The sequence below is a fragment of the Eleutherodactylus coqui genome, chromosome 5, assembly GCF_035609145.1.
Source record: "Eleutherodactylus coqui strain aEleCoq1 chromosome 5, aEleCoq1.hap1, whole genome shotgun sequence".
NCBI lineage: Eukaryota > Metazoa > Chordata > Amphibia > Anura > Eleutherodactylidae > Eleutherodactylus > Eleutherodactylus coqui.
In genome coordinates this window covers 234037110-234052949 of record NC_089841.1, presented here as the reverse complement: position 1 = coordinate 234052949, position 15840 = coordinate 234037110, and the positions used below count along the sequence as shown (strand labels likewise).

At 41.3% G+C, this 15840-nt stretch overlaps 1 protein-coding gene across 2 annotated transcripts in view; it reads right to left on the bottom strand.

Moving 5' to 3' along the window:
- SLC24A2 (solute carrier family 24 member 2) overlaps positions 1-15840 on the bottom strand; it is a 156452-nt gene that overhangs the window by 69671 nt on the left and 70941 nt on the right. For both annotated transcript variants that reach the window (XM_066604338.1, XM_066604339.1), the window contains exons 3-5: positions 12114-12236; positions 5775-5807; positions 2261-2369 (exon numbers count right to left, since the gene is read on the bottom strand). In XM_066604338.1, the coding sequence (XP_066460435.1) occupies positions 2261-2369; positions 5775-5807; positions 12114-12236 (265 nt within the window). The remainder of the gene's footprint in view (positions 1-2260; positions 2370-5774; positions 5808-12113; positions 12237-15840) is intronic.

The following is a 15840-nucleotide window of genomic DNA, read 5'->3' as shown; positions in this document are numbered from 1 at the left end:
CATTTTTAAAAAAATGAAAGAAACCAAAAACAAACATTTTGTCACTTAATTTTTTTTTTTTACAGCACTCACACTGCGAGCTACATAATGTGATCATTTTATAGTGTGAGGTATCATGAATGTGGTAATACCTAAATTGTAAGGATTTTTTTTGAGGGGTTCAAGTAATTGGAATATTATTTTACTTGAATTTCTCTTTATGCTTGGAAATATTTTTAAAACTTTTTTACATTTATTTTCCCCACAAGGGGACTTGAAGATGCTATCGCCTGATTGCTTGCTTAATAAATTGCACTGCTTATATAGTGCAGTTTATTGTATGTAACTGCCATTTTTTTGACACCCAGTGAGAAACCCATTGGACCTTGACTCTGGCAGGATCTAATAGGGTTTTGTGAATGGCAGACCTGGAGAACATTGTCTGTCCGTCGGCTGCCACAGCAACAGTGAGGGTGGTCGATGGGGTGAAAGAGGGAGCCCCTTCCCTCTCTGAACCTTTCAGTGTAATGTTTTATGTTAAGGGAGTAAAACCTGTCTAGCAAAACACATGACCACAATAAGACTTTGTGCTGGCTACAGGTTAGCAACAACCAGGGACCACAAAGTCTTTACCCTTTAACCCGCCAAGTGGGATGTGGTCTTCAACTGCTGCAAATCCCTGGGGTGCATTACCATAGTAGCTGCTGACTTTTGGCGCACACAACTGACGGAATTGGACAAGCAATGGGTCAGTACCAAGAGATAAAAGAAAACAGACTGAGCCAAAGGATATTCCAAATCAGAGTACAGGGTACAGAGCAGGGTCAGAACCTGGAAGACTTCAAGGTACAGAACACCAGGGAAATGGATAGTCAGACATGCAAGCAGAGTTCAAAATCCAGGTAATCAGATCAAGGCAGGAAAATAGAACAAATGCAGGTTCAGGAAATACAGGAATAATCAGAACAGAATCAGAATAAACAGGTTTCAGGATAACGGGGACCAGAGTTTGGAACACACCAAAGATCCGCAATTACAGGCAGCTGTTACAGATTCATATAGCATCAGGCTCGGTTTGGCCCACCAGGGAGCCAATGAATCCCCCAGTGGGCCCTTGACTCTGTCCAGACTCCCCTTCCACCAACAGCATGCGTATGTCTATACATATTCTAGTTTGCCTACTGCAGACTCCTCTCTCTGGAAAGTTTCCCAGAGAGCCCCTCTTCTCCTTCATAATGGCCCCACCCCCTCTCCTCCTTCATAATGGGCCTGCCCACTCACCTCCCATGCTTCTTGTGGCTCCATCATGGTGCTCAGTAGGTCTCAGCTGCTTGTCCCCATCCTGTACAAAGTGCAGTCAGCGTGGCCATGAGATCAGTAGAACAGAGGCAACAGGCAACATTCTGCCTGAATTCCGTCTCAGATCTGGGGACCATTCATATGATTGAAAATCCGCACAATAGGTTTTATTTGTTAACTTTTCCAGCATTAGGATTTAAAATCAGTGAAGTGTCACTTGTTAATGCGGAATCTGTGTTGGATTATTTGCACGCAAAAAAAAAACATTACAGAAGGAAACTGTGTGGCTCAGCCTCAGATTTCTGCCATGAATTTTGTGGCAATCCATCGTTGAAAACTGCCGTACGAACATGCCTTTACCTTCCCCACTTATGCTTGCCTAGATAAGATTCTGTGGCCCTCCCTTTAATCAAGTACATGTACGTCGGGATGTAGGAATGTGACCTTTTCCCAAACATACATGTATCTCATATTGTGTTAAGCCATACATTAAACACCATATCATTTTTCAAATATTTCAGCTACATACAGAATGTGCTTTGACAGACCAGTTAGCAAAAATGATCTATGAATTGGCTGGATAGTTCGGATTTTAAAACTTTCTGTCAATATATAAAGACAAAAACCCACACTGACAAAGTTCACTACATTAAGGGGCTGTTCCCACATAACAAGTGCCAGCCTGCCGCTGCGATTCCATGCAAATGGAAACACGATCGTGTGAATGTAGCCTTAGAATGGATTCACAGTTCATGCTGCTGCTTCTGCCAAAACCAGGAGTGGCTACAAAAAAGAAGACAAATATGTGGTCTTCCCTTACGATCCACTCCTGTCTGACTAAAAAAACAAAAACGTTCAAGTAGTCAAGCCAGTAATATTTAAAAATAAATATGAGGTCAGTGAATGATACTTCGTTAAACAATGCCTAAACCGCAGCTCAATCAATAGTAACAGGCATAGAAGGCCGACATATGGTACTTACCTTCAGAAAGAGGATCGAGAGTGTGTATCATCAGCTGGAATATGCTATTCCTCATCAGACTGTTATGTAGGGATGCTGAGCTGCCACCGCGCTGTAATCTTGGTCTTGTCTGTAAAAACAGTAAATAAAACAATGAATATAGAAATATTTTATCAGCCAGTATAATTACCAAAGATTTCCAACCTCTGCGCTGCACCCTAAATATCTACAGTCAGCAGTCAGGGAATATTTTATTTCCATTAACAACTCCACCAATTTCATGGCTACAAATGTAGCAAAACGGTATTTGTCATTTGACTGTACTGTTTGTGAGTTGTGATAACCCTATAAATAAAGATGGTGGAACACTTGCTGGGGATTTAGCTTCTTTGTTCTGTTCGGGGAGCAGGAAAGGGTAATCCACGTGGCTGAACAGTTCCGTCTCTGGACGAAACAGAACAGCACCAGTCAGACCCCATTGACTGTAATGGGGTCTGCCCACTTTGCGCCTAGCCGCCTACTTTTGAGCGGAAGAAAAAGCACTGCGTACAGCGCTTTTTATGCTGGTATTTTCAGCTGGATCTGCGATGGAACCTTTGGCTGAAGGTTGTGACGCAGATGTGAAACCACCCTTGGAATGTTGAATGTAAAAATATTTTGGGAGAAATTAGGTAAATTGAACTATTTTACAAAAAAAAACAAGACTCTGAGTTGCTCATCAAATGTGATTTGCATTAATTGCATAAGAGACCATATATAGGTAACCACTGAAAGAGAAGATCAGGATGACAAGAACAAGATGGCTAGATACAATCAAGGCCACCACGAACAATCGCTGATCTGAAAGAAGCGGTGAAAGACAGAAATGCGTTGAGAATATTGATCCATAGAGCGACCGAAGGTCGGATGCGACTGAACAGATAATCATCAACCATTCAGGCAATATGAAGCCCTTTGGAACCTTTCACACATGCAGAATATTTCTGCAAGACACACCTAAGGCTAATTGCACACAGGCGATTTAAAAGTTGAACCCAAGATTCTCTTGCACAAATGACATTGGACAGCACTAAAACAGGCCTTTGATGTGTTTTCAATGTGCTAAACCCCGCACATTGACATATTCTATTCTCATCTGAAAAGCAGACAAGAATAAGACACGCTGTGATTTTTTTTTTTTACTCGGACTATCAGTCAGAGTAAAAAAAAGCCCATGTGTAAATGAATGGGTTCCATATCCATCACATTTTTTTTTTAATGATTTTTTGGTCTGAAAATCCGATGGGAAAAAACATGCAAAAAATATGTGCAAATAGCCTAAAGATGCAGAAAATTCTGCACCAAAATCTGCAAGTATACATCTCAGCTATGGATCAGAAATCCACAGTAGCAGATTAAGTTGCGTCTTTTGGTGCATTTTGCCAAAATATTCTATACGTGTTTGGCCCAAAAAGAGCTAGCAGTGGCAAACTGAAAACAACCTCCCTTTAACAAAGGGCATTCCATATTATGTATGTCATTTTCAACTAGGGGATTAAAGGGGTCATCAAGGGACATTTTTTCCCCAACGCCTGCTCAGGATACCCATCTTTTCCACTCTCATATTGTTCCCATTCCACTGATACTTTATCCCCGCTAGTCTTCACTACCAGGTGCAAAGCAATGATGCCCCCATACCAGGTCATGTGATTGCTGTAGCTAATCATTGGCTGAAGCGAGGTGGTAATATGCTGCAGTAGTCACACAGCTCGGGTATTAGTGACGTCATCACTGGCTGCATGCAGCAGGATTTGGAGACCAATGAAGACCAAGTATCAGCACAACGTGAGGAGGGATGGGGAGTATGTCTTCTTTCATGTCGGTATGGCATCCTGAGCAGCATCTGGAGAAAAATATATCCCCAGATGACCCCTTTAAATATGTTAATTCCCAAATCTAATTCTATAAATTATCCTTAAATGAGCCAATTAATATACAGTAACTGGTGAAAGTGAGAGCTTTTATAAGGCTAAGCTTATGTTATGAGGCTCAAAAGGTCAGGAAATGGGGGGTGTCCAGGGAATATTGTTTTATAATCACCGTGTGCCCTGTTCCTGCACTGTACCCCTCTGAAGTCCACACACGCTGGCAGAGTGAGCCCTGTGTGTGCGCATTTCCCATTCATCTCCATGGACATAGTGCAGGAACGGGGCACCCGGTGAATCATGACAGGTTCCTTTTAAGGTTAATATCATATTTTCTCCAATTTGTATCTATAGTCTGTTTTGTCTACTTTTTTTTTTTTTTTATTTCAAGTGAGATCAATCAGCTAATTAATGTCCCCAGAACTCTAAGGCCAATTTAAACAGAACGAGTGTTGTGCAAACGATGCCCGACACTCGTCCCCGCACATACTAGCTCGGGGGCTAGTATCACTGGCTCACAGAGGGGCGGCAGGAGATTTACTGCTTGCCATAGTTACATAGCTACACAGGTTGTAATAGGACATAGGTCCATCAATTTCAACCCATTTATATTAATTATAATCCTCAATATTATTAGTTATTAGATTAGCATCTAGCCTTTTTTAAATGCTGTCATTGTCTCTGCCATTACTACCTCTTGGGGTAGGAAATTCCGTAGTTTACATAGTTCCATAATTCCAGCGCTCCTCCTGCTCCCTCTGACCATTGATAACTACTGAACTCTGCAGCGGGCCGGACGATCAACTGATGAACGAGTCCTGAGTCGCGGACCCCCATCCATCAACTCCTCCTAACCTATCAAGGTGATAGGTCATCAGTTAAAATAAACTGGAATATCCATATAAGAAAAAAAAAAGTGTCACAAATTACATAGAGTAGATATTTTATACTTAAATATTGTTTAGACACTTTTCCACAGAATTTGAGGGCTGGAATCAACGTTACACTAAAATCAAGACCATTTAAGAAATTATGTAAAACTATGGAATCCCCTACCGCCTTTCATCAAATACTGATCATCAGTTCAAAGAGACTGAAATATCCCGGTAAGAGAACACATTACATTATCGCTTCAGTGCATTACTATTTTCAAGTGTGTGTGAGGCTGGTCCTCAAAATCTAATAAAGTACTGTATATAGGTATATATATATATATATATATATATATATATATATATATATATATATATATATATATATATATATATATATATATATTGTATTAAGCAAACACAAAATAGTTAAAATGGTTTTATGATTTGAAAAAACCCAAAACAACTGTTATATTTTTCCTATAGTTTTACACAAACTACGCAAGAAAAGGTTTAAAACCAGCATAAGTAAATACACTCTTGGGTAAAAAGAAATGACATCTGAAGAATAAAGACATTTTAATGTGGGCTTCTTTCACATTATTTTCTATTAATTCAAGTTCTTAAGACTTCTCCATGTCCTGTTTCTGGAAGGGTATGTGGGTTACGTACAGGCTCCATTGTGATTTGTAGCATGGACAGAACAGTGTACTTTTATCCTCCGCACACACAGTGGAATCGGTCATGTTAGATACTAACCTTATTAGGGGATGTTATCGTCTCAGTCCAAGTCTGCAAAAAAAGAAAAAAATGAGATGTTTACTTATTTGACACCATGAACTGATATTATTTAACACTTCTGGCACAGCAATTTTGCACATTTTCAGTCATAACGTAAAAGAATACATAAAGTATTTTCAATACTCCTAATGATTGAAAAAAATACCTAGCAACAATCCTAAGGATACATGTTCTGCCTTTTCAACATACCATTTTAATAGCTACAGTATCTTAACCACATATCATATGAGATACATTAACAAGGTATAAGCTAATATCGTTTGTCAAAGAAGTACATTCATTTAAAATTGTCAAAATCCTTCTATATGTCATATAAAGCCCTTCAGCTTTCCCTTGCCAGCTGAGTACAGGTTATAGACAGTTTATAGCCCATAATCACATTATATAGCCCATTGTACTTGCAGACTCGGCTCCCATTGATTTCAATGAAAGCTGCGCTTGCAATTACGAGCTCCGGCCCTTACACAGGGGTTGGAGCAGTGCTTCCCAGGTGTATCCCGGAGCCCGCTTCCTACAATATGCGATGCTTTGATCGCTCCTGCAGTATGACATAATGATATAGCATTACATCATACTGCATTCTGGCAGGCAGCCTATCAAGCCACCCCATGGGGATGGCTTAATAGGCAGTCTCTCAAGGTAGCCCTGGGGCCCTTCAGAAGGCCCCTGGCAGCCATGACTCCTGCACGGCTCCCCCGTTCTCACAGCCTGGGGGCCATACGGGACCCCTGAACATCGTTCGGGGGATTTAAATGCCGATGTCAAAATTGACAGCGGCATTTAAAGGGTTAATATCCGCGATCGGCCGATTGCAGCTATTGCCCATGGGTGTCAGCTGTAATAAACAGCTGACGCCCACGCTGTACACAGAGAGGTCGCCCCGCGACCTCTGTGCATACATACCCCGACGCTCCAGGACGTAAATGTACGTCCTGGAGTGGGAAGGGGTTAAAGGACACTGTACTTAGCAGAGTGCTACAACCTTCATTCCCATGATTGGTTAAAGGGGTTTTCCAGGCTATCTACACTGATTACCTATCCTATCCTCAGGATAGATCATGAATAGTTGATCGGCTAGGGTCTGCTGTTCGGGACATCGGCCATCAGCTGTTCAGGGTCCCACCATCACTAGTAAAACACAGAGTATGGTAGCAAATAGTTCTGACACTGTGTAAAGGCTGGCGGTGGTTATTGCAAACGCTAGCTGTAATTAAAGAGGTTTTCCGGGGAAAATACTATTGATGATCTATCCTCAGGATAGGTCATCAATAGTTGATCGGCTGAGGTCTGTCGCTTGGGACTCCGGCCGATCACCTGATTGCGCGCCCCCCGCTGGCAGCTCCATGGAAGTCTTTGCTCTGACCTCTGTGTAGTGGTCAGCACGTGTAACGGCAAACGCGGCTCTCAGTGAAATCAACGTGAGTAGTACCTGCAACTACAGTGGCTCACGTTGTTTTCAATGTGAGCTGCATTTGCAGTTACAAGCGCCGGCCACTACACAGAGGTTGGAGCATAGATTTCCACTCCGACTCCTGTGTAACTGGGGAGCTGAATTCAATATGGTGAATTTCAGAATGGCCACCAAAAACATCTCCTCCACCTAAAAATGCAGCCTCCCTCCCAATTAATACTTTCACACATTGGAAGGCCAATCTGTCACGGCAAAGCCGGGCGAAACCAGTGATGCGGCGCGGAATTGACAGCACAGACCGTGGCATGTAAAGGGTTAAACAGCGGAGATCAGAGATTTTCTCCACTGTAGAGCTGGTGCCCGGCTATCATCTGACAGCCAATCACCAGCTCTTCCTGCCACGGGGACCATTGGCCGGCTTCTGACAAGTCGATGGTCTCCGTGGCAACGTGTAAATAGTATAGGAATTCAAAAAAAGAAGTGGGAAGTTGCCAGCAGATCGGTTATATCTTCCTGCTTCTTTTTTTAATCTCCTGCACTGGTTCTCTGTGAAACTGTGCAGGCGGTATGTGTGCTGAACACAATGTCACAGCTTATGGTATTATGTTCTGCACTGTCCCATAGTGAAACATAGCCCGGAAAGCTTCTGGGCTATATCACTATGGGCAGTGGAGCTACTCCCGGAAAATTTCTGGGCGTGCCACTGAAGGGGTTAAAGGAGAAATTTTCTTCCAGTTGTTTTTTGATTATTCAAATAATGTGTGGAGAGTTGAGCCGAGCCACCAGTTTTTGGTTTGGAGACTGTTTTTGTTCCTTTTATGACTAATTAACATGAACGTATCAACTGTAAAGGACTGGAGAAAGCAGGTCGCCAGCAGCACAAATTGTATATCCCTCCAAGGGCTGGGCATAGATTATGCAGTAGCCAAAGAAACCGGTGAATAGATCCTCATCACCAAAATCACATGCAGCAATGAAAAAAGACTTCGGCAGCATCCAGGGTACAAATTGATATCCAAAGTTTTATTTCCCCATCACAGAAAAACAGGCAACGTTTCGGCCATGTTGGCCTTTGTCAAGCTCTGTGATGGGGGAATAAAACTTTGGATATCAATTTGCACCCTGGATGCTGCCGAAGTCTTTTTTCATAACTGTAAAGGACTGGGTGTCTGGTGCATACTGGGCAGACATTCAATATATATGGCAGTTGTGGGAGGGGACAAGCCCCCCCATAAAGTGTGCTGTTCTGCTGCCTAAAAATGAAAAGCCAGTGGCGTTGCGCAAGAAACTCTCTGAGTTGAAGGCGGGTGGAGTCTGGCTGTCTGGATTGCAACTAGGATGGGCAGCAAGTTCGTCCATAGATGCTTCCATACAAGGAGAAGAGTCCTGAGAGTGCTGAAAGCATTCTGTCTGCTGAGGTAGGGAGCATGGGTTTAAAAAATTTGTAGACTAAATGTTAAAAATATATTGCATGAAATAGTGTCTAATGAAAATGACACCATACAGTTATGTGGTATGATGAATGTAATGTCATGTTTTAAGCACAAGGTATAATCAATTATCTGTGACCGTGTTACACAGTCTGCAAATGTGAATGCAGTAGTGATCAGGCTGCTACAGAAATCGAAACCATAACACATGAGGGAATTAGCTTGTGTGTCCCTAGAGACAGGGGCTGAAAACAGTGAGTATCGCGAATGCTAGGCCTACTAAGGTTGGAAATCTAGAGAGTTGCCTTGCTAGTACAGTTTCCTGGGAACCTAATGTAGTTGCTAGAGGGAACCAAGTAACAAAAACTTAAAGAAGAAAAATAAGGCTACTTCTTTGAGGATAGAAGATAAAGTCATTAAAGACCTTGGTTTCCACTGTGGTAAAAAAGGTGAACAGCAGCGCAGGGTTTTATAGGAGGATCTGAAAATGTTCTATGGACAAATAAGACAAAAGTGGTTTTAGGACAATACCGTTTGGAGGGAAAAGAACACTGCACACCAATAGCATAACCTCCTCCCATGTGTGAAGCATGGCTGAGGGAATATCATGGTTTGGAGCTGCTTTACTGCCTCACGGCCTGGAAGCCTTAGTGAAAAAACAATTCATTCTAAGGTATATAAAAATATTTTTCAGAAGAATTTAACTGCAGCATTCCATGACCTCAAGCTGAAAAGATGTTGAATAATGCAACAAGGCAATGTCCAAAAGCACAAAAGTAAATTAACTAAAGAATGGTGAGAAGATTTAGGTTCAAATGGCCATGTTATGAGTTTTATTCTGAGGCTGTATTCATATGAGCTTGGTTCTAGTATTAGATCTATGCTCTGAGGTTGAGTCCTGCTGTATTAGGCTTGGTTCTGGTGCTGTATTTGTTATCAGCTTGTTTTCTGGTACCTTATTTATTCACTGATTTGTATTGATGGAGGTATGCTGCTATCTTGCTGCTTTCTGCAAAATACAAGCAGACTGCCTATTGGTGCAATATATATATATATATCAGAGTGGGCCAAAACAAAATCCACACAGGGTGCCATCAAACTAAGACAGGCCCTTGAGGGGAAGTGACCTGCAGGAGGGATACACTCACATAGACATGCCTATAGTTACTAGTGACTGTTTCCTGAGTTATACAGTAGCTACTAGAATCCCATCTACACTGCTCATTACTTCTCTCATGTCCTACATGATAATCATTTCGCTGTGTTTGCTACAGTTAGAGAACAGAATTCGAAGTTTTCTCTGTGCGCAGTGTATATAAGACAGCATAACAGTTAGACTCACACTAATTTAGAGAGAACTCAAAATCAGAGATACAGCCTGGGGGAAAACAATTGTGATAAATGCAAGATACAAGCCGTAATCACCAGAAATAGTGTGGTTCCTCATGCACACACATATGGCAGCTTTTTCTGAAAAGTTAGGTATGCTGTAAACCTATCAAGATGCCCTAGTAACAATCAGACCATATTTTATTAGTAATCAATGTAGAAATCCAGGTGGTTTTAACTGCATAATAAGAAGTTAGTTTGCACAGAATTTTAACACTAAAGTAAATGTCTAAATTTACTAAATAAAGTGTGGAAAGTTTAAGACAAGATTGGTAGTGATAATTTATATATCTGGTTCACAAATAACAGTTTGCATTCTATAGTAACCATACATTTATACACAATGTATATAACTAAGTCACAAACCCTTACTTATGACATGAAAGATACCTGCTGTTTTGTGAAGTGGGCATAAAGCTATAGTTATTTCACTGTGTGTAAACGTAATCTAGTTATGCGCAGTGAATACAGAGGTCAAGACTACAGGCTTCCTCGGGGAGATCCCTCATGTGAAAAGCACATGCCAGAGGATTTAATAGGATCAAAAGGGCTTGTAAGAATAGCAATCCTTAAGGCCAATTAAGCTATTAAGATGTCAAAAAAAACTATTTGTTTTCAGTATGGCTTATACATAACTATTTTTGGTGCATGCTAATACTAGACTACAAAGTGTGATAAAATCATTGCTTAAAAGTCCTTAGCAAGCGAATGAAAAATACAAATTACAGCAGAAAAGACTGCTCTCTAGGCCAGAAATAGTAGCTGGAAACATGAAGCCCAACTTTATTGTTTTCTGACTAACATAATCAAAAAGAGAAAGTTAAACCTTGGCATTAGCGTACAGCCACATGGGACGGATTTTCTGTAAAATCTGCGGCTAAAGAAAAGTTGCACATTTTGGTACTCAACATTTTTGTGCTAAAATTTGAGACTTTTTACATCTCTCATTACTTTTCAAAAGTGGCTCAAACATACACCCAAGATTCCATTGGCTTAGCCCAGTAGTGAGCTTCGGACTGTGAGCGGCTTCTGTTCAAGTCAATTCAGAATAAACACCCTAAAAATATATACTGAAAAGCACAGCCCCGCTCGTGAATAAACAGAACCACCTGGACACTGTTGAGGAAAACCACAATACACCATTAGCTTCAGTACAAAGAAAATGGCAAATAGTCCACCTATTGCACCTGGTAAATGCACTTGGACATGTAGATACCTTAAACTAAAGTGGTATATCCGACTGACCAATAGTCTCACTCCAAGGGTGTGCAGTATAGTGTGTCCAATGTAGCCCCATATGATGGGTAATTCTTCTTATAATCCATGAATGCAGTCATTTATAAGCAAGCACCAAGATGCCCGGTGGTGTCCAGCCTGCATTGTATGCAGTTCAGAAAGGCTAATATGTGATGTTCCAGTCCAATGGACGGAGACCGGCCAGTCCAAAAATGTCCATCTGCTTCCTATACAATACGGACAGCATTCTCTCCCTCATAAGAGAAAGGCCTGGGGCATTTTGGCATTTGTCTTCCTACCAGCTCAGAAGCAGGATGGCATAGGTAGGTGCCACCTGACTCCCCATGATGTGGTGGAAGACGCACAACAAAAAATAAAATAGCTACGTGTAAGCATAACGTGCAGCAATTGCAGCACAAATTTGTTGTGGGCGTCAATATGTACACTCCTAGTCCTCAGATAATAAGAGACAGCCTCCCCGAATTATGTAGAATGGCGCTCTACAGAGCCTCAACATCAATGCTGCAGAGCCAGATGTCATCATCCAATACTATGCCCTCTAACCTCTGCAAGAATTTCATAGTATTCCTAACAAAAGTAGGGAGCCTCTGTACAAAGGGTCATAAAATCACTGCACAGCTGTCATTTCCTAAACTGGTTGGGTGAAATGAAAGCTGCACTGCGATTTGTCGCTACGGTTACAAAAAGAGTTGTCTTTTTAGACAGTTCTGATAAGTTTGCCCCGCTATCTCTGCATTACAAATGGACACTGTTCACCAGGCAGATTTCTTTTATCTCTAGGTTTGCGTAAATACAAGCAACTTCTCATACCTCTTTTAAGCCTGCGTTTTCATTCGCATCTCCTTGTCGGACGTTCATTGCTACCCCTTCATGCTCCTGTGGAGTTCTTGGCTCTTCTTGTAACACTAGGATATTTGGTTGCTCTCTATGCTCCTGTGGAAGATAATAAAGTAATATTTATTAAGCAGATGATGACTTAATGATGCTGCACATTTAATGTAGCTCAGTGGTGTCCAGAACATAAGAACTGAAGGCCTAACTACGGATACTTTGCTAAAAGCACAGTAGCATTAGTGATTAGCTACACAGACTATAGAGATAAGGAAGATATGCTCAATTGCAGAAGTTACTGATTTCAACAAAGGCGGAATTTCTGGAAGTGAATCCACATGTAAATGCACAATTTTTCTTTGTGCATCCACAAGGTGTGAACACAGTCTAACAAGGAAATGATTAAACACTCAATTATATTTTCTCATCTCCTTCTGTATACCACAGGAGAAATATTCATTCTTCCTATGCCAGACCTCTTCACACAGGACGGAACACGTCACATGACGCACCGAAAGCTGCTGTAAATTCTGCATCAAAATCTGCAGGTTACCTGTGGATTTTGATGCGGAATTGAACATGACTTAAAACCTGCCTGCAATTCTGCATCAAGACCTGATTGAATAGACCTGTGGCTCTTGGTGCAGACATCTGCAGCTGCGGGTTTCGCTGCGTCCTGGGGCGTAATTCCTTCCCATTTAAAAGGTCTCTGAAAGTGATGATGCGGAGATAACAACATACCTCCAAATACTGCAAAGTCATGTACTGTGATAATAATGATGTTTATATGATGTGGATGCTTTGTCAAAAAAGCACTGAAAATTACAGAATCAGCAAAATATTTTATATTATACAACTTTTGATAAATAAGTCCCAACTACAAAATAAAAAAGTTGCCTTTAGACATTTCTCTTATATGCACATAGCTGCTGAAAGCATACACCTTAGCTTAAGAAGGCTTTATTAGAAATGTATGGTTTGGGCAGATTTTACATCTGTGTTGGCACCCCTGGTGGGAGTTCCGTCACAGATATGGCTGGCAATAGTAGAAGAAAAAGTGCTGGCATCTGTCTCCCTCATACCCCAAGAATGCACCCCAAGTTTCCATCTGCTCCTATTTAGAACTTGATTGCATCTCATATAGAGGCAAATACAGATCAAATGATGAAATACTGAAGGAGTACGGATGCAATTTCATCTGTAACACGTCTGCATTAGACTAAGGGTATTCTGTATTCTCAAGTGTACCTGTATTCTCACACACGGCAGATTTGTAAATATTTCTAAAACTCTCCATATAGATGAAAGGGTTTTTTTTTTAAAAAAAAATCTTTGCACATGTTGCATAAACATTTCTATTCTTTTGTATAAAAAAATTTGTAACAAATCTACTAGCCATCCACATTACAACTTCAGATTGACCCGTCTAAGGTGTATGGGAGTATTCCCACATAATGGAAAGGGAAATAAGAATCGACCATATTGAATTTACACTTGGCCAACCCTTTTCCTTAACTAGTCCTTTTCCTTAACTGGAGATAAAGCCTTTACGGGAGGACTCTGACGGTGTGATATTCCCCTCTCCTCCATGACCACACATGTATGCTTGACTAGGCTAAGCGTACTTGTTTTTGGGAAAAGAAAAGAATAGCTGCTGGTCAAACAAGTTTGTTCAGCCAAAAGGTATTGAAGACGTAGGGTCACCTTAACAGTCACAGTGTCACTAGTGGATTGGCCATTATTTGTTTGCAGTTATTTTTGCTGTATATTTTTATCTGTTTTTTTTTTAACTTACAAAACAGTTGAGGATAAAAAGGTTTTGTTATATGGAGGTCAATGTGTAATAATTATAACAGATAAAAGCACCTAAAAAATTATGTCAATTGTTCTGTTTGTCTTAAAACTGCTGCACAATTGGAGAGATGCATCAACTGTATTGAGAGGGTCGAATTACATCCATCAAAATGGCATATGTAACATCACTGCTCCCAATATCTTTAATCAGGGGAAAGTGGGATTAGACATTTGGCTTCAAGTCAAATTGACCCGATTTGTTTCACTGAGGGTGTATTCACACGAGCGTATATCGGCTCGGTTTTCACGCCGAGCCGATATACGTTGTCTCTCTCTGCAGAGGGTGGAGGATGGAAGAGCCAGGGGCAGGAACTGTGCTCCCGCCCCCTCTCTGCCTCCTCTCCGCCCCTCTGCACTATTTGCAATAGGGAGAGGTGGGGCGGGGCTAATTTGCGGAACTTAGCCCCGCCCCCACCCCGCCTCTTCTCATTGCAAATAGTGCAGAGGGGCGGAAAGGACGTGGAGAGGGGGCGGGAGTTCAGTTCCTGCTCCTGGCTCTTCCATCCTCCACCCTCTGCAGAGAGAGACAACGTATATCGGCTCGGCGTAAAAACCGAGCCGATATACGTTTGTGTGACTTCACCATTAAGTGGCTGTGGATTTGTCTAACGATCACTTATCTGAAAAACAATACTCATATTTGGTACCTGTAAGTCCCATGCGATCATGAGTAAGGTTGCTTTTAGACATACCGATTATCGGGAAAGAAAAAAAAGCGTTCAAACAAGTGAAAGTGAATGAAAATCGTTCAGCCCAAATGCAGGCCAACGACCGAATGTCGAACCAGAATTGTTCACTTTTTGTTCATCATTCATTTTACGCAGGCATAAAAATCATCGCTGGCTCGTTTGATTATCATTCGGTTTGAACAGCAATTGTTAAGTCCCACTCATTCAGGGACTAAACAATTCTGAATGATTTTTGTTTGATTGAGCCAGCGATGCATTTACCTGTCTAAACAGGCTTCACGAGTGTGAACGACCTAGTGGTGATGTCACTCGCTCGTTCAAATGAGAGATGGCTCGTCTAAATGGAACACTAGGAAGAACAGCGAACGTGAGACCCCCATTCTAGTGATCATGTGGATAGCTAATAAATATGCCAAGTTCAAAAACTCCTTTAGAGAACTTTCACACAGGACAGAACTGTTGTGTAACATAGAGCAGAATCTGCTGCGGAAATCTGCACCAAAATCTGTGTATGTCTAAATGTGGATTTTGATGCAGAATTGCCAGAAGAATTAAGCCATTATTAATTCCTCATCAAAATCCGGCACCAAACTTTTGGCGCGGTATTTTCCACTTGACAGCATATTCCTCTGCTTGCTGCGGAACAATTCCATCCCATGTGAAAAGTGCCTAAAAGAAATATCGTCTAAAAGTAGCAAACTTGGAAAATGTAATGTCCCGGTTGTCTGTAGTGTTTTCCACTATGGTCAATAATTAAACTACAGGCAGCATAAAATGGTGACAATTGTACAGAGATGTTAGTAAATGCTGACCTCTTCATCTTGGCACTGCTGTGCAGGCAACATACAGTAATGACTCAACGTGTTCAAGCACGCAAACAAAACATTACAAATCTAAGCAAGTCTGCTGATTTTGTGCGAATGGAAACATCAAGAGGTTGTAGCTTAAAATAACTAGGACTTGTCACCTCTGGAAAAAGCTCTCCGAAGCTTCTGCAGGCTTCAGATAGAGTTCTGCAGATTTATCATTTTCTCCTATCATTTCAGAGGTTTACAATGGTGGAAGTAAAGGAGCCCCCGCCAGTGCTATGAATGAAGAGCCCTCGTGGTTCTGACTCACAGGGTTTTGTAGCATCTATATAATACGTATTCGACATTTGTCAT